General features: G+C 44.5%; 1 protein-coding gene across 6 annotated transcripts in view; it reads right to left on the reverse strand.

Moving 5' to 3' along the window:
- nhsl2 (NHS-like 2) overlaps window positions 1-19671 on the reverse strand; it is a 40427-nt gene that overhangs the window by 17359 nt on the left and 3397 nt on the right. For 3 of the 6 annotated variants that reach the window (XR_009128951.1, XR_009128950.1, XM_058065907.1), the window contains exon 2: window positions 2596-2853. Coding sequence is in view for 4 of the 6 variants with exons in the window: in XM_058065907.1 (XP_057921890.1) it covers window positions 2596-2853 (258 nt within the window). In the remaining 2 variants the exon portion in view is untranslated. Of the gene's footprint in view, window positions 1-2549; window positions 2854-4072; window positions 4216-11484; window positions 12490-15112; window positions 15608-19671 lie in introns of those variants that run through there. The other 3 variants (XM_058065910.1, XM_058065909.1, XM_058065911.1) reach the window with 3 other exon arrangements.

Genomic DNA, 19671 nt, shown 5'->3' on the forward strand with positions numbered 1-19671 from the left:
TACCCTCTTGCATCTCTCACATAATCAGCGCCTTATAGCATTGTCTCTGTGTTCTTCACCTAATTAGCCAAAATAATTAACACCAGGGCATCACCTCGCTGTAACAATCTATGTCTTTTAGCATTTCAGGCCACTGTATAAAGCTGTGGCTGTTTAGACGACACCACAACTAGTGCCTTATACAGGAGCTAGAGACCAGGGGTGTCAAACAAAATCACACAGGGGGGGGGCAAAATTCAAAACTAACTTTACGTCAGGGCGGCACGGCGGTCGAGTGGTTAGCGCGCAGACCTCACAGCTAGGAGACCAGGGTTCAATTCCACCCTCTGTGTGGCGTTTGCATGTTCATTCCAAAAACATGCTAGGTTAATTGGCGACTCCAAATTGTCCATAGGTATGAATGTGAGTGTGAATGGTTGTTTGTCTATATGGGCCCTGTGATTGGCTGGCGACCAGTCCAGGGTGTACCCTGCCTCTCGTTTGAAGACAGCTGGGATAGGCTCCAGCACCCCCGTGACCCTCGTGAGGAAAAGCGGTAGAAAATGAATGAATGAATTAACTTTATGTCATTAACCCCCCAAAAATAGTAGTTAGTATGTTCAGATTTGGGGCTCCATGGTGAAGATGGTGTTTAGCGTGCAGGCCCCACAGCTAGGACACCTGAGTTCAATTCCACTCTGTGTGGAGTTTGCATGTTCTCCCCGTGCATGCGTGGGTTTTCTCCGTTTTTCTTCGGTTTCCTCACACATTCCAAAAACATGCATGTTAGGTTAATAGGTGACTCCAAATTGTCCATATGTGTCCAACTATATGTGCCCTGTGATTGGCTGGCGACCAGTCCAGGGTGTACCCCGCCTCTCGCCCGAAGACAGCTGGGATAGGCTCCAGCACCCCCTGCGACCTTCGTGAGAATAAGCTGTAGAAAGTCAATGAATGAATGTTCAGATTTTGAGAAAATGTCTCATTAGCACTGACGAATAGATAAGTAAGCAGCCTACACACTTGTTCCGGTTCCCTGTGCGCAGTGCCAGAATCGGAACATACGAACATGATGCACCCCTGTGGTTGCATTATTAGGTTGGGACAAAATGTGCATAACAGTTGGTGAATGTGTCTATACATTTTAATGTGCATTTTTGTTATGTCTGTTCATTCCTGCTTGGAATTTCTACTTTCTCCACGGATATACGACTAGGGCTGTTTTTGTGTTTCAATAAAGTGATCAGTGTTGATCGACCACCTCTTTGTCATTTTCTCAAGTTCTGCGCAAAAATTACACTATTTTATATAAACACAAACACATCACAATCTACAAGATGTGGAGAGTTTGCAGCAGTGGAATGGGCAGATTCCAGGTCCATTGCTGTGATTAAAATCATCACTTTTGACTGTCTTATGCCTCTTTAATGTGTTATTTTGTACAAACAGGATGTAATAGTTAAAGTGCTGCCAGTTTTAGTCACGTACAGTTCAATTATTTTGACTTTTGGTTTGAATCCTTCTATATACAATATAAACTTTATTCATTCATTCATTCATTTTCTACTGCTTTTCCTCACGAGGGTCGCGGGGGGTACTGGAGCCTATCCCAGCTGTCTTTGGACGAGGGGCAGGGTACACCCTGGACTGGTCGCCAGCCAATCACAGGGTACATATAGACAAACAACCATTCACACTCACATTCATACCTATGGTAGATTTGGAGTCGCCAATTAACCTAGCATGTTTTTGGAATGTGGGAGGAAACCGGAGTACCCGCATGCACGAGGAGAACAGAGATGGCCGAGGGTGGAATTGAACCCTTGTCTCCTAACTGTGAGGTCTGCGCGCTAACCACCCTGGACTGGTCGCCAGCCAATCACAGGGCACATATAGACAAACAACCATTCACACTCACATTCATATCAAAGGAATTGCTTAGTTATGCAGACCGCTGTAAGCACTCTGTTTGATAAGGTCTGTGAGATGGGCCAAGTATCAATGCTATTTTCCAAACAGTTCTCCAGGCCTGGATGAAATTGCAAGGCGGGCCAGATTTGGCTCTCGGGCCTGAGTTTGACACCTATGGGCTTGATGCACAAAGAACACAAGGCGCGCAAGAAGTCATTATTTATTCATCCTCTCCATTCAACCTCACTCGTTCATTCATCTACAGGCTGGTTTGGAGGAGGCAGGAGGGCAAGAGAGCATGAGTCACACTGAACATGAAAGCGAGAGCTAGAGAGAGTGGCGAACCCAGCATCAGCATCAGCAGTCTTATACAAAGCAGATTTTCATTATAAAAATAACTAAGAAAGAGTGACGGCCACTGACAAGCCGTTTCAAAAGCGAGCTGTTTTGAACACACGCTCACACACACACACACACACACACACACACACACACACACCCTGTCAGAACCTTAAATAACAACGTTGCATCAGCTGCAGTGCCGCTGTCAACCAACATGCACACACCAAGAATATGCTGAGGAAACACACACACACACAAACACACACACACACAGTTTCAGTACAGCATCATCCATCCACCCACCCAAATACACACACCTTCCATCCGCCCAATCCCGCTCTCTCCTCCTCCGTCCATGCGTACCTTGCAGCAGGCTCTGGAGGTTAAGCTGCGCCTGCTGGTGCAGCTCTTCGACACACTCGGGCCTGCTCCACGAGCCAAACACGTTCACGCTCTGTTGCCATGGAGACCTGAAGTGGGCCGTGCCGTTGCCGCCACCGCCGCCGCCGCCGCTTCCTCCTCGTCCGCCGCCGCTACTGCCGTGGTTAGCGTCGTTGCCGCGGCTGCTGCTGCTGCTGCTGCCTCCACGCCTGGCGCCCTCCGCCTCGAGTCCGCTGGTGGCTGCAGGAGGCGGGAGCGACAGAAGTGATGGATGCAGTGAGAGAGAGAGAGATGGAGGGGGAGAGAGAGAGGACAGGGTGGGAATTAAGATTATTGCCAGTGAGGATTGAGGATGGCAGGATGAGGGTGAACGAGGACGAGAGGAGTAAATAAAATGGTGTGAATTTCCATAACTAATAGCCGGGGATTACATAATGGCGTGTTGTCAGGGAGAACAAGGAACGAGGGAAGGAGGGAGGGATTAGGGAGGAAACAAGGGAGGGGAAGCGATTCTGAGGGGAAAATTAGAAGGGAATGGAGCAGAATCACGGGTGGAGGAAACGTCACAACATCACACCTGACACAAGCGAAGACAAATCACGCTGTGCCATGGAACATGTGGGGGAAAGAAACATGGTGTCCCACTGGGCAGTGTAAAGGAAGCTTGACAGGTCATGTGACCCAAGGAAATAACACTCCTTTGCTGCCCACATTAGCAGGGGTTTTCAAAGTGTTGCATGTCCTGTTAGAGTAGGGGTGTCCAAAATGCAGCCCGGGGGCCATTTTTGGTCCATGTATCGTTTTTTTATTGACCCAAGGCCTTTTTTGTGCATCAGAGCCGCCTGCACCCAGCTCATTAACGGACCCACTGTTCATGCACACATGTAAAAGATTATGCTTCCGGTGATGGAGCAAAGCATATGTGCAGCGCCTGCACGTCTGATGGAGAACTGGGCGTGTGAGTATGAATGTGACTGCAGCAGTCAGACAGCCGTTTAGACTGTGGCTCAGCGCCGCCCCCTGATGCAAAGACAGGTGTACTGTCACTATGGAAACTACTGACTTTTTTGCCTCCTTCAAAGGCCTCAGACGCTTACACTTTAACCTCACCACAAAATTCGTTGTCATCTTCATCATAATGCTTTTAACAGAAGGTCAAGCAACCAGGCCGAAACAATATGGCTACCCTAAGAGAACATTAAGGGCATTAATTACAATGTTATGGGTAAGATAAATGGAAATAATTATAGAAGTCACTAACCATACAGCAAAAACAAGATCGCAAATATTTTGTCTAAAGCTATTTTAATTTCTTAGTTTTATTTCTTTATTCTTTATTCAGAATGTAAACAAAGACTTTGAGTAGGACTAACTATTGCTAATTGTCTTAGTAACTGTGTTTGTGCACGTGCAGTTATTTAGAGCTAATTGTAGTCCATGCGCGTGCGTGTTTGCTAACAGGAACAAAGGTCCAATTTCACGGCCATTAGCGATGCGGAGCTTTGCGTCAGTTTGATTGTGACGGTCAGCCGGACAAGGAGGGCCAGCCATGAGTCACACAGGCACACATCCACGTCCTGTGTTTGCTTATGACAATTATTCCTGGAAAAAAAAAAAAAACGCATGTTGTCATGGATACAGGCACATATGAAAGGGGCTGAAAAGTGCAAATGAGATACACATGGGATGACCGCTTACACACACACACACCTCATTCCTTATTAATAACATCATGTCTGAAAAGCGATCAATTTTAATTTTAGGAAAGTTCAGTGGGATAAAAAAAAGGGTATAATTCGACACACATTTCAAATGTTTGTCTTTGGGTGCACGTTTGCGATTAATGCAAAAAAAATGTTTATCTTATCGCCATGGTCTGCGGCCCTACATTAAAGTCATGGGTGTGCTGCAAGTGAGTCACTCCGGTTTGCTATAAAAGCATAATTCCATAATAAATGGGGTCAAAAGCTCACAGCTGTGAATGGCCGTGTTGCTTTTAAAGGAGCCTCGGGCAAAAGAAATGCACTCAGCAGACTTGTGTTTGTGTTTGGCGGCATGCATCGTGACAACATAGACTGTGACAACAGCAAACAAAGCCAGATTGCACCGAACGTGTTGACGTGGAGCATCTGACACCCGCAGTGATGTCACAGTGAGGCTCCGCCGCCAAACAAATTAGTCACAGGACACAGAAAACACGTCCAACTTAAGCGTTGACACAAACAAAAAATTGTATCCAATTCAATCCTAACCTCTTTCAAAGTTGTCTTTGTTGACATGAAAATAGGTAAGTGATTAAAAAAGGTGCGGAGAAATCACGTGCAAAGTGTGTTTTTCTTCACAGCTGCACCGGGAATGCTTAATATGAACTGCAAATAATGAAACTGTGGCTTTACACACACAATACACACACACACACGCAGCCATTGATTATCTATCGCCGTGACTGATGGCGCTCAGACTGCACATCGGGCTGACTCAGCAATTTCTGCAGGAGGTCGGCAAGTTTGCAGACTTATACAATGGATCAAAGGCTGCTGTGACGCTCAGGAACAGGAAGTGATGTCATCAAGCAAGGGTGTGCAGGTAGAAGGAGATGATTATTTATGATTACACACCCACACGCACACACATGATTTCCTGTCTATGGTCTTCCAAGGTCGATGTCCCCACCACTCCCAGTGCACTCTGGGTCCCCCCATGGCCTTTTGACAGTGCGTGAGCGCATCCTGCTCAGTCATCCTTTATCGCCCTCACACACCTAAGCATGCAACCCTAGCAAATAAATCTTTCAGACAACACAAAGCCAGCGTGATGACTTTCTTCCCACTGGGACTGTTTCACTCTGAACGCAACACAAGGAAGCAGTGAAAGGATCGGCACGAACACAGCACACCATGTCGCTTTAACATTTGATGCGACGTGAATATTTGAGGCAACTAAAGCTCAGTTTGTTTGATGTCAGATCATACAGGGGCAAATGTGCACCAACGTCCAAACACAGAAATGCACAAACATCCCCAGAGGCAACATATTACCCGCTTGCCAGGCCTCCATTTCAACTGGCACTACTTCCTGTCGCTGGTGGCACAATCTAACAAACTCTACCTAGGTAGGAACAATCGTTGTTGCTATGTCATGCTGCCTTTTGGTGGCTCCATGTTCCGCAGATCTCCACAATGTCTGGTTGAATTGTATGGCCGGGAGACCCTGACAGGAAACTGGAAGTACTGGATTTATTTCCTGGTTTCTCCATGGATATAAACACTAACAGCACATGGCAGAGCATGGCTTTCAGTTCTTTCATGGAAACGAGATCCAGTGCAGACCTCTCCCAAAGTCCTGTAGGTGGTAGGAACACACAGCGCACACTAAGCATTTATCAATAGAGCTGCATATTGCTCCATATCTGTCTGACTGATCTTGACTGAAAAATCTTGAAGCTTTAATCACAGCAGCGCCATCTGCTGGTCACTGCCTACCATGGCCCCAATGCAAGCAGACTAATTTGACTAATGTGTCAACTAAATAAATGAGGATCTAACCATTCATCATTGACGATAACACCAAAGCATTTACCATAATTTCCGGTGTACAGTATAAGCTGATGCTTTTTTCTCACAATTTGAACCCTCCAGCTTGTACATTGACACAGCAAATTTATGGCTAAAAAAACTACATTTCCCATGAAGCTTATACTGCAGCTTCAAGAAGCAGTGATGTAAACGAGCAAAGTGGAAGCCAATATCGTAATAAGTCTTATACAGCAATCTCTGACACATCTTAAGTAACTTTGATCAAATGGAGAACTACTACAGCTTCGGTTTGGACTGCTCGGACCACCAACTGTACACTATCACCAACTACAAGACCGACAGCGAAAGAGAGAGGGAGAGGCTGACAAAGTGTGTGATGAAGGAATTATGAGGGTGTTTAACTGTGATGCTAAAGAAGACAACTTTAGTGATTTTAGTTCCAAGAAGGAAGATAAGGACGGTGATTTATGACTTTTCTGGTAGGCTATTATAATTAGTTATCTTACACGCACAGTTTGGAACTATTTGGAAAAAAGCATTTATTTAATTAAAAATCTTTCTGTGCACTAAATACTGAACTTGACTAAACACCAATTGAAAATAAATTAAATACTACATAATTATAAACTAGGGCGGTATGGTGGTCTAGTGGTTAGCGCGCAGACCTCACAGCTAGGAGACCAGGGTTCAATTCCACCCTCGGCCATCTCTGTGTGGAGTTTGCATGTTCTCCCCGTGCATGCGTGGGTTTTCTCCGGGTACTCCGGTTTCCTCCCACATTCCAAAAACATGCTAGGCTAATTGGCGACTCCAAATTGTCCATAGGTATGAATGTGAGTGTGAATGGTTGTTTGTCTATATGTGCCCTGTGATTGGCTGGCGACCAGTCCAGGGTGTACCCCGCCTCTCGCCCAAAGACAGCTGGGATAGGCTCCAGCACCCTCGCGACCCTCGTGAGGAAAAAGCGGTAGAAAATGAATGAATGAATAATTATAAACTAAAATATAGACAATGAAATGCTGTGGGACCTTCATGACTCCTCCGCCATACATCTCTCCGGCACTGGGTTTGGCAACTCATTTTTCATATCAAGTCAATTTGCAAACCTGATTCCTCACACTAAACTAATGTGCATGGTATGGAAGTGTGTGAAATTCTGCATGTGTATGTTGGCAATGTGTGACATACTGTATGAGTGTTTGTGTAAAGGTTCATTTTTCCATCCTGGATGTGAAAAGGACAAAAAATTGGGTCTCATCTGTTGGATGCGAGGAATACCGCTGGATTTAAAAAACCCTTGTAACCACAATAATAGCGAGCCAGAGTCTGATTTATGATACAAACACAAATACAACCTGAGCTTACCTTGTGTGACTCCTTACAACCTACAACTGTTTGTATGCTACCATTTTGGACATCGTCGTTCGTATTCCATGCGGTTTCACATTCCACTTTTATTTGGGCTGGAAAATGGCAAAACTTTGTGACCTAATTTTTTTCCCCCCACAAAATGTTCCAAATCCACAGAAAGCCATAATCAAAACTGAAGAGTCGCGGCCATTTCACATGTTTCCATCCCAAACAACAACTATCATGACTTTATATCTAACTAAAAGTAGGCTAATACACATAATATGTCATAGATATTGGTATAAATTACTATTAGCAAAGTTTGTATGGCAATATTAGCATAAAAGTGTGCAGGAGTCACATGGTGTCATGGTGGTCCTGCATAATCAAAACAAGCACAGAGAAAGTTGTTCCTCCACCCCAGCACAATCAGAGCGGCACAATGCAACCCATCGAGCTGTCACTTTCTTACCCAGCCTGGCCCAGAAAAGCTCCATGTCCGATTCCCTTGAAGCAGCACAGGCGCACTAACTTGTTAGGGAGCACGGCAGAAGGGAGGTGACCAAGAGGAGCGCAAACTGCAAGGGGGGTGCGTTGAGTGAAAGGACAGAAGGGAAAGAAATAAATCGAGAAACAAGGGAGGATGTTGTACCTCCCCCTTTTCCTTCTGTTCTTCTCTTCCTCCTCCACCATTTCCCCGGCTGCTTCCTCTCCATTCACCTTAAAGGGCTTTAATGAGATTGGCCTTAACAATATTACAACTATGCAGAAATACACCCAGTAATACCTCAGAAATTGAGCCAGAAATGGCAAAAAAAACTAATTTCTGTATTGACCCAAATATAAGACGTCCCTTGTTGAAACCTGTTTTCGTTTTTATGTACACATATTGAATTTGTGGCTGTACGGTGTTAGAGTGGTTAGTGTGCAGGCCACACAGCTAGGAGACCTGGGTTCAATTCCAGATTGGGTTTGATTCTTTGTGTGGAGTTTGCATGTTCTTCCTGTGCGTGCGTGGGTTTTATCCGGGTACTCCGGTTTCTTCCCACATTCCAAAAACATGCTAGGTTGTTAGGTTAATTGGTGACTCACATATACTGTATGTACAATATTACAAGATTTTAACATTAGTTTTAAGAAATGTACTACGAAAATATATGATCGGACAAACACCATTTTTTATTTAACTAGGTTTGTTTTATAATGTTTATTGTCCGACAAAGTGATGCTCAAAGATATTATTGTTAAAATCTTTGAACATCAAAAAATACACATTATAAATTATAATACAGCTCGCTGTTTAATGCTTTAATAACTAATTTTTAAAAATTGCAGGCTGCACGATGGACAAGTGTCATGTAGGCCACACAGCTAGGAGACGCGGGTTCAATTCCACCTTCAGCCATCTTCGTGCGGAGTTTGCATGTTCTCCCCGCGCATGCGTGGGTTGTCTCCGGGTACTCCGGTTTCCTCCCACATTGCAAAAACATGCTAGGTTAATTGTCCATAGGTATGAGTGTGAATGGTTGTTTGTGTACTGTGATTGGCTGGCGACCAGTCCAGGGTGTACCCTGTCTCTCGCCCGAAGACAGCTGGGATAGGCTCCAGCACCCACGCAACCCTCGTGAGGATAAACAGTAGAAAATGAATGAATGAATATAATGAAAACAACATTATACGGGTATTTAATATTTATGGTTATGGTATGGCCCTGCGCTTGGCTGGCTCCAGCATACCCCTGCGACCCTAATGAGGATAAGCGGTGGGTTACAGTATGACTTTTTGTTCCATTTTCCCACTTTTGATGAGTTTTTGTTGACTTTAAACTGCCTTCTTGGCTGTGTTGGTCAAGGTTGCATTGTGGAGGAGTTTTTATTGCATGGCGGCACAAAGATGAAGCTCACCCTGCTCGCTTGCTTGGCAGATACTTCCACTTTGTTGATTGATTGTGTCTAATAAATGCATGACACAAGAAACTTAAATGCATACCCTTATTTGCTAAATATAGCAACCATGTCGCTAAATTGTGTTATGAAACAGAACCGCTATGTGATCGCCGCTCGGCCAAATGCAATAAAACCGCTCAGTGATTACGAGTGCAGACAAGTCCAAACATCTCAGTGGGTTTATCTGACAAATCTTAAGTGAAATTGATCAAGGAAGGCGGAAGTGAGAAAGGCTAGACATGCTAATCTGTTGACGATCAGGAACGTTCCCTTCCATCCTGATGAGCTATGCTCGATATTCCCTCTGATAGGTATGACACATACAAAACAATATAATATTCCAACTTTATTCTCAAAATCTCCGATTATTATTTCCAATACTCTGTTGTATGATCATGATCATTGAAGGCAGATGTCACAAAATCCTGAAATGATCTTGAAAAAAGGCCAAGTAAAAAGTATCAGTATATGCCCTATATTTACTTGGTATCAATACAAAAATTTAGGCGGCACGGCGATAGAGTGGTTAGCACGCAGACCTCACAGCTAGGAGACCAAGGTTCAATTCCACACTCAGCCATCTCTGTGTGGAGTTTGCATGTTCTCCCCGTGCATGCGTGGGTTTTCTCCGGGTACTCCGGTTTCCTCCCACATTCCAAAAACATGCTAGGTTAATTGGTGACTCCAAATTGTCCATAGGTATGAATGTGAGTGTGAATGGTTGTTTGTCTATATGTGCCCTGTGATTGGCTGGCGACCAGTCCAGGGTGTACCCCGCCTCTCGTCCAAAGACAGCTGGGATAGGCTCCAGCACCCCCGCGACCCTCGTGAGGAAAAAGCAGTAGAAAATGAATGAATGAATGAATACTAAAATTTGCAGTATGCCATCAGTCAAGCACACATGCCCCCTAGTGGCTGTGAACAGCACAGAGCATTTTGTTGCCATAAAAAAAGCCAACTTTTAGTGTTCACCAATAGATTCAACATGAAAGTCAGATCAGTAGGTTGTACACACGTCGTTTACAAATGAGCCGACACAAAAACCCGCTTGTTGTCCACAACTCCACATCCGAATGACCTGCTTCAACACCTGTACCGTTGCCTTGACAACAGCCGCAGGCGCCGCCTCTCCTCTTTGCTACAACTTCCTCGTCCTCTCTGCCGCTTTTCATCTTCCTCGCTCTTCCCACTTCCTGCTTTCTTTTTTGTGTTGTTCTCTCTCGCTGCACGCCTGCAGCGCCCCAAAATGACATCATCCATCAGCAAGCATATGAATGAGCCTGCTCCGGAGCACGTCAGCATGAAGGAGTGAACAGAGCTGGCTGTGATATTTCAAATTGAAAGCCACTTCATGAAGTAGGCCCGCTAATGTGACCTCCACATAATGTGGTTGCAAAGAAAACCACTTCAAGCAATTGGCCCGGTGGATGTCGTGTGACGCCTGCAAGCCACAGGAACGCCATTCAGGTGCTTCTCAAGTCAAGGTCAAAGGTGTCTGGAAGCCTTTTCACTGATTATGTTGTGACAAGGGCTGCTTTGCTGCGTGTATACACACACCACCATGCTCCTCAAGGTTTACTCCTGCATCTCTGCAGCACGTCCATTGTGGCTTTTGACCGCCACATCCTCTCCTCCTTCTTCCTCCTCCTCGTCCGGCAATCGCCTTCTATTTTTGCAGATTTACGACGCCTGTCGCCTCACGTATCCCGCTTGCTTCACTCGGTCCAAACTCGCGTGCGCGTCATGTGTGAAACAGCCCACTGATGATCTCATGCGGGACGAGCCCGTGCAGCCCATTAATCACACATACACACAGTGTGCATGCACGCACATGCATGCTCCGATCCTGCTTCGTCAAGACCGACTGACCCAGTTCATTCCTATGCAGGAGGAGATGGACCATGCTAGTATGACATGTACGGAGCAATAAAGCACATGAGTAAGTTGGACACATTGTAAGCTCGATACATATAGACCGATAAATCGATAGATAGATAGATCGATACATCTAAATGTAGCATAGATAGACGCAAAAGTACCTGTTGCCGATTTGGGTCTGTGTCTCCCTTTGGGCCGTTTTTGGGAATTGCCCATACTATTCTTCCTGTCCCAAAACATCACAGCAGTGGCATTCCACCGACACACAAGAGGCAACGCAGGGAGTGAAAGACAAAAAAGACAGAGGTGTGTGTGCGACTGAGGCAAAAAGGCGTCACAGCATCACCCGGCGGCGCCTGCATCCCATGAGTGCGAGGCTGAGTATGTCAGTCAGACAGAGAAACATTGAGCAATAGAGAGAGAAAGAGAGAGAGAGAGAGAGAGAGAGGGAGGGAGCATCACTGCACCTTGCTTACGTGAGCTGTTGGCTAATCATATGTTAGCGTGTCAGTTAGCATGCGTGTGTGAGTGTGTATGTGAGAGAGATAGCTCGTTGTGTTGATTAGCAACCAGCCAGTCACATCCAAGCACCGCAGCTCAATTCATAAAGAGCCAGGCAGGCGGCAGCCAATCAGAGGCTGGAGTGAGTGAGAGCGCTGGAGGGAGGCAGAGCGAGAAATAAGACGGAGAAGGGGAGGGTTTCTAATGGGGGCTGGCTGCGATGTGACTGGAAAACTGAGGAACACGCCACATGGACAAAAGTATGTGGACAACATACTTCCTTAAACACAACTGCAACAATAATAAACAGTTTTTACTAATTCATACCGAGATGTTTTTAATACTTTCAACCTGATTAAGCCACACAGGCAATTAAGCCTCCCAAAAATTGGAAACAGCACCACACATTGCAACAACCACAATTAGACACAAAACATTTTCAGATCAATGACAACACAACTCAACACAATAATGAAACTTTTCATTATTAAGGATGAAAATAAATCCCAATCTACATTAACCCTGTGTTAAAAAGTGATTACCCCCTAAACCTAATAACTGGTTGGCCACCCTCAGTAGCAACATCTGCAATCAAATGTTTGTGATAACTTGCAATGAGTCTCTTACTCATTTTGGCCCACTCATCTTTGCAGAATTGTTGTCATTCAGCAACAATGTTCTTTTTGTTCAGAATTGTTGCCATTCAGCCACAATGTTCTTTTTGTTCAGGCCCTGTGTTAAAAAGCGATTACCCCCAAACCTAATAACTGCTTGGCCACCCTCAGCAGCAACATCTGCAATCAAGTGTTTGTGATAACTTGCAATGAGTCTCTTACTCATTTTGGCCCACTCATCTTTGCAGAATTGTTGTCATTCAGCCACAATGTTCTTTTTGTTCAGGCCCTGTGTTAAAAAGAGATTACCCCCTAAACCTAATAACTGGTTGGCCACCCACAGCAGCAACATCTGCAATCAAGTGTTTGTGATAACTTGCAATGAGTCTCTTACAGTGCTGTGGAGGAATTTTGGCCCACTCATCTTTGCAGAATTGTTGTCATTCGGCAACAATGTTCTTTTTGTTCAGAATTGTTGTCATTCAGCCACAATGTTCTTTTTGTTCAGGCCCTGTGTTAAAAAGTGATTACCCCCTAAACCTAATAACTGGTTGGCCACCCTCAGCAGCAACATCTGCAATCAAGTGTTTGTAACTTGCAATTAGTCTCTTACAGCGCTGTGGAGAAATTTTGCCCCACTCATCTTTGCAGAATTGTTGTCATTCAGCCACAATGTTCTTTTTGTTCAGGCCCTGTGTTAAAAAGTGATTACCCCCTAAACCTTATAACTGGTTGGCCACCCTCAGCAGCAACATCTGCAATCAAGTGTTTGTGATAACTTGCAATGAGTCTCTTACAGTGCTGTGGAGGAATTTTGGCCCACTCGTCTTTGCAGAATTGTTGTCATTCAGCAACAATGTTCTTTTTGTTCAGAATTGTTGTCATTCAGCCACAATGTTCTTTTTGTTCAGGCCCTGTGTTAAAAAGAGATTACCCCCTAAACCTAATAACTACTTGGCCACCCTCAGCAGCAACATCTGCAATCAAGTGTTTGTGATAACTTGCAATGAGTCTCTTACAGCGCTGTGGAGGAATTTTGGCCCACTCATCTTTGCAGAATTGTTGCCATTCAGCCACAATGTTCTTGTTTGTTCAGCAGTGGTTTTGGTCTTAGAACTCTGCCATGCAGGCTGTTTAAGCCCAGTGTCTTTCTCATGAACCCTGACCTTAACTGAGGCAAGTGAGGCCTGCAGTTCTTTGGATGTTGTTGCGGGGTCTTTTGTGACCTCTTGGATGAGTCGTCACTGCGTTCTTGGGGTCATTTCTGTTGGTCAGCCACCCCTGGGAAGGTTCACCGCTGTTCCATGTTTTGGTGGATAATTGCTCTCACTGTGGTTTGCTGGAGTCCCAAAGCTTTAGAAATGCCTTTTTTTTTACCTTTTCCAAACTAACGGATCTCAGTTACTTTTGGGGTGGCAAAAGGTAGGTTTGGAAAACTGCCTTTGGTGTTTTTATTTGATTTAAATTTGTCTGATGATATGAAACATTTAAGTGTGACAAACAAAGAAAGAACTGATAAATCAGGAAGGGGGCAAACACTTTTAGCGGCATTACGTCTGTATTGGATGTTATTTGTATCCCATCATATTGCTGAGGTAGGACTTGAGCCCAAGCTGTTGGTTTTAATTTTGCTGCATTATGCGCTTTCATTGAATTTGCATCAACCCCTTAATGCTAAGAAAGAATGCCTCGGGAAAGTGAAGGGATTCCTTCTAAGAGCTGGCAATGCCAAATGTGGTGTGCTTTTCCTGAAAAGCACAGAGGAAATGAATGGGATGTTCCCTTAAAGATAAGGACAGAAGCAATGAACATCCGTTTATTTTTCCCCATGAAATTTCAAGCTGTTTGTCCTTCATCTGGCATTTTTTTTTCACTGACTGTCTCAGGTTGGATTCCGCCAGCAAGCACAGGGAGTCACTGCTGAAGTGCAGGTCAGCAAGGCACCGACAGTCACTCATCTAATTCAGAATCACTGGAAAGCTGCACAACGCTTCAGGATGCAAAAATGCACAAAGACCTATTTCAAAAATAGTATATTCTACTCTACTGCAGGATTCTTACATAACGTTTAAATCCAGAATAATACTTGAGGCCTGTGGTGGCTAAATCCTGAATATTAATGCACATTAATGTAAAAAAAAAAAAAACTTTAAAGAAAAAAAAACCTCTCCCTCTCACGAGGACAAAACCTCACACATTCCTCACGTCCGGAGAGAATCGTTTAATCCCCAGAGGAGCTGAACACCAGAGGACACGGTCACACGACAGGGACTAGGAGTCCGCCAGTTAACTCCTTATTTGGGAGTTCAAAATGAAGTCATAAACATGACAGCTGCACAAGAGCGCCTCATCTGTCCAAAAAGCTCACCTCAGTGCACCTTTCTATTGAAACATTGGAAGGTAGAAAGCATGCATGTAGTATATAATAATAAAGAGGCAAACACAATGACGACATCATGTTTATGGACCTTAAGACGACCAAAGTCCTGCAAGAAGACAGCTGCAAAACTAAGGCCAACTGCCCATCATCTGACTCCGCCCACAACTATTATTCTGTACAAAATACCACATCATATTACAACAGCTAAAAAGCTTCCATAGCGTCACTTGATATAAAGTGATGCATGAATGCACACACACACACACACACACAAACACACACACACACGCATACCTGGGTGCTGCTCGTCCTACAGGCAAACACTGCCAAATACAAAGGGACAGTGAATGCACCGTCTCTCTCCCTCCCTCCAGCAGACAGCAAATGGAGGGAAAAGTGGAAGAGGTGAGGGTGGGAAGGGGGTTGGAGTGATGGCTCTATTTTTCTTCTGCATGCTTGATAATTGGAAGCAGACTTTTGTGGGAGGGTCCGATGGAGCGAGGGAGGAGGTGGTCTCTCTTGCTCTCATCACTTTCTAAGCTGTGTTACGATTTCACTGACAATAGAAAAGATATTAACATATATTATTCAGTGCAGAAAGGGTGCTTTTAGGGCAGCCGCTGCGTTTTTTAATGTTGGAAGGATCCTCTAAAATTCCAGGAATTTGGGATTCTGCACGGAATACGGAAGGCGACACACACACACACACACACACACAGTGAGGAGTGAGAGAAGTCATGGAGCGACTGCGCAGAGGTCACAACAAATCAAATCAAATCAGCTTTATTTGTATAGCACTTTTCCTGCAAAGACATGCAACAAAAAGTGCTTTACATAATTAAAACAATTACCACAATTAAAAGGAAAAATAAAGAAACAAAAGAAAACCCCTCCCTCCCACCCTCCATACTAGACACACACACACACACACACACAATCACACAATCACACACAGTAGGGAGACATGGCATGGCACTGAGGATCAAGGAAACGCCACCGTTGGGGCCGTCCACACTGGGAGGAGCCGCAGGCCGTGCCATCGGGGGACCAGAACCCGGGCCCCCCGACTCCGACAGATGGGCGGACCCCCACCTTAAAGGGAGGAACCCCCAGCCGGCCGGGTCGAAGGGACCCAAGGATGGCACCCCCTCAGCAGACCTGACACAGCCCCCAGTGTGGAGGACCCCCCTGAGTAAATACTGGAGTTAAAAGCTCAAGACTAAAAGCATAAAATAGGACTAAAGAACTTTAGGCAGCAGTTGATGAGCTCTGCTGCCGCCTAGTGGCGATTAGGACAAAAATTAGGACACCTGAACCCATGCACACAAAAGGGTGAAAATTAGTCAAACATTGCACCGCTACTGTGTTATCTGTGCTATTATTCAAAGTGACACCATGACTTTACATTTCTCACACAGTTCAATGTGAAATATGGTGCACACGCAAAAGTATTTGCAACTAATTGTTCATTGATTATTAATTCACTTTGGTTTAAAAATGTTTTCAGATACTTCTTAGACCTATTTATTGAATTAGTGTTCTTACCTTTTATTTGTATATGAAATACATGGATCCTTTCCTTCTCGAAAAAGTAAAAGTGTGATCCTAGTGAGGTTATAATCCTCCATCGCGGCAGTCACATTCATTCATACATTCAACAGAACCTAATCGTATTTTTCACGTATTTCACTTTTTGTTAGCTTGTTAGCTAGTCTGTTCCTAGTTAGCTTGTGTGTTTAGCCATACTTTCTGTTTTTCCTCTGTAGAAGGACAAGTGTGTGACAAGAATCTTCCAGCTCAAGCACGCCCCCACCCCCTTCAGGATGCAGCGGTACTGCAAGTGCCTCGAGTAATGGCGTTTCAATTTTATGAATAATGACGTCACACATACGTTAAAGACATTGCAAGGGCTGTAGAAAGTCGTGGTTGGCATTGTCCCAACAGCAAATATGGAGTAAAAAAGCAATAAATGTCTGACAACTTCAAAATAGTAGAAAAAAGTCATAATTTTATAAGGAAAAAAATAATAAAAAATGTTTAAACTGTAAAGACAAAAAAATATGGAATAAAAAAGGAATAAATGTGTAATTAGGTTGGAAAAATGTTCTAATATTACAAGAGCAAAGTCAAAATATTTTGCTATAAATTAAGTCATAACATTTAAGAGAGAAAACTATATAAGAATAAAGTTGAAAAATTTGGGGGGGGAACTGCTGCTGTATTTGTTTTTACTTAAGCATGAGTTCAAATCAATTCGAATCATACAGAAAATACATTCATAATAATAATAAAAATAATAAAGAATAAAATAAAATAAAATAAAATAAAATAAAATAAAATAAAATAAAGGGCGGCACGGCGGTCTAGTGGTTAGTGCGCAGACCTCACAGCTAGGAGACCAGGGTTCAATTCCACCCTCGGCCATCTCTGTGTGGAGTTTGCATGTTCTCCCCGTGCATGCGTGGGTTTTCTCCGGGTACTCCGGTTTCCTCCCACATTCCAAAAACATGCTAGGTTAATTGGCCACTCCAAATTGTCCATAGGTATGAATGTGAGTGTGAATGGTTGTTTGTCTATATGTGCCCTGTGATTGGCTGGCCACCAGTCCAGGGTGTACCCCGCCTCTCACCCGAAGACAGCTGGAATAGGCTCCAGCACCCCCCGCGACCCTTGTGGGGATAAGCGGTAGAAAATGAATGAATGAATGAAAAATAAAATAAAATAAAATAAAATAAAATAAAATAATTGAAATGATAAATGTTTATATTTATTTTGTTATTATTCATTTTGTATTTTTCACAGGGCCTCACGTGCCCCCCCGACTATATATCACTGCTGTGTGGAGTTTGCATGTTCTCCACATGCATGTGTGGGTTTTCTCCGGGTACTCCCACATTCCAAAAGGCTAATTGGAGATTCTAAGTTGGTGCAAATATGATTGTGGATGGCCGCTTGTTTATACAGTATACTGTATGCCCTGTGATTGGCCGGCGACCACATGCATCATTGGAGGGCATATAGAGGACGTGCACAGGTGACACAAAACAATATTGGCCCACACGCCAAATGTGAGGCGTGTGAGCACACTCTCCACACGAGCCATGCACTGTGTGTGTTTGTTTACACACAAACAAGCTGCTTATTCACGCCATGTGGTGTGTGCATTCCTGCCACACTATACAGAACTGGGAGTCTGTTGTTAAATTTCTGTCAGTTGGCCGGCTGCCTCTCCACTGCCGCACCGCGCCAACACCTTCTTTTCGTGGTGTGTCGTTCGTATGCACTGTAAACGCCATCATAGAGGCAACATCTGCTTTTCGGACAATGCGCCGCCTCTTTCGGCCTCCCCCCATCGACATTTCCCCCCACCACCCTTCACCCTCTCTTCCTCCCCTCCCCTTTCATTCCACTGTGATGGGAATCTGCTCCCAATGAGATCATATAAACACAAGCCTCATGACTTTGTCCTCATGCTCACACACTGCAGAGAAACTGACTGTGTGTGTGTGTGTGTGTGTGATGCACATGATAAAGGGCCCACTGGAAAATACTCTCACATTCACAGGGAAAGTTTCTGGAGCTGCACAAACACACAGTAACGGCACCTCTTCCTGCGTTATATCACTGCTGTTACTCAATCCCTCGGATTCCTGCGGCGTCTGTTATTATTCACCACTTGGAAGATGGACTCAATCTTTGCTTTTTAATGCCTGCATTTGTATTTCTAGGACAGTCATTCCACTTAATGAACATGCCCTAACGATAATAGCTGTTAGTAGTCGCAATAACAGAATAGCCGGCGGAACTGGGAATGTCATAGTGCACCAACTCATATCGGCACTACAACGGTCCAGTCGGTTGCCGTAGAAACAAGGAAAAAGTACGAGTGGTTTGAATAAAAAGGAAGAAAAGTTGAATTGCTCTCGGCAGCGCACGAGTGCCGTTTTGACCCATTACAGTGAGGAGTGAACACTAAAAAAAACACTTGACCATAAAAAATGACTTCCGTTTCAACCTGTGACATCACAAGGAGGGGCGGGGCCAATGCTGAGGCAGAGACAACAATAGCTATAACCTGATGCTTACTTATTCCAGAACTAAAGATGCACAAAAACACGGGTTAACTCAACATTGGCAGCATTCATTCTAAGATATAACATCATAAAGTACTAGTACTTTACAAGTACTACTTCTAATGCTAAATAATCCAAAGGCTTAAAAAGGGAGACTATAGAGAGAGAGACAGAGTCTCATGTTTTCAATACAAACATAGCAGCGAGGCGTTCACTGACAGTGGGAGCTGGTGGACATTCATTTGATGGCCCGTGAGAAACCAGTGCAAGTTGGAGGAGGGGGAACTACAACATGGAGGGGCGCCAGAGTCATGAGTATGACGGTCACTGTGGGAACACGTGAGAACGGACAGAGGAAGCTAGCAGCGAAAGAAACGTACACACCCATGACCGTGACCGTGACGTGAGCCGGACTGTGTCACGCCCACTTGCGTGATGTCACAGCAGGTGGCCTGTACTGGTTGGCGTTCATTCTTCCCTGAGTGATGGATTCTGGAATGTGAGGCTCCCAGCTACAGGGAATGGAGAAATTCAACCCATTAAATTGGTTTTCTTCCAAGGAAGATGTGGTTTCTCTGAGAATTCATTTAAGGCGCAGGAGAAACAACAATATTTTGGTTCCTGTGCACATTCTTGGGATGCTCTCAGCTGGATTTGTAGCCTACCACCTCTACTTATATCTCTTTTCATAATAATAATTGCTTTCTGGGCACTGTTTAGGACAGTCAAGCTCAAATAGAAGCGGCTGAAACTACAGTTAAAACCAATCAAGCATCTGCT

The sequence above is a fragment of the Doryrhamphus excisus genome, chromosome 3 (genome assembly GCF_030265055.1).
Source record: "Doryrhamphus excisus isolate RoL2022-K1 chromosome 3, RoL_Dexc_1.0, whole genome shotgun sequence".
Lineage (NCBI taxonomy): Eukaryota > Metazoa > Chordata > Actinopteri > Syngnathiformes > Syngnathidae > Doryrhamphus > Doryrhamphus excisus.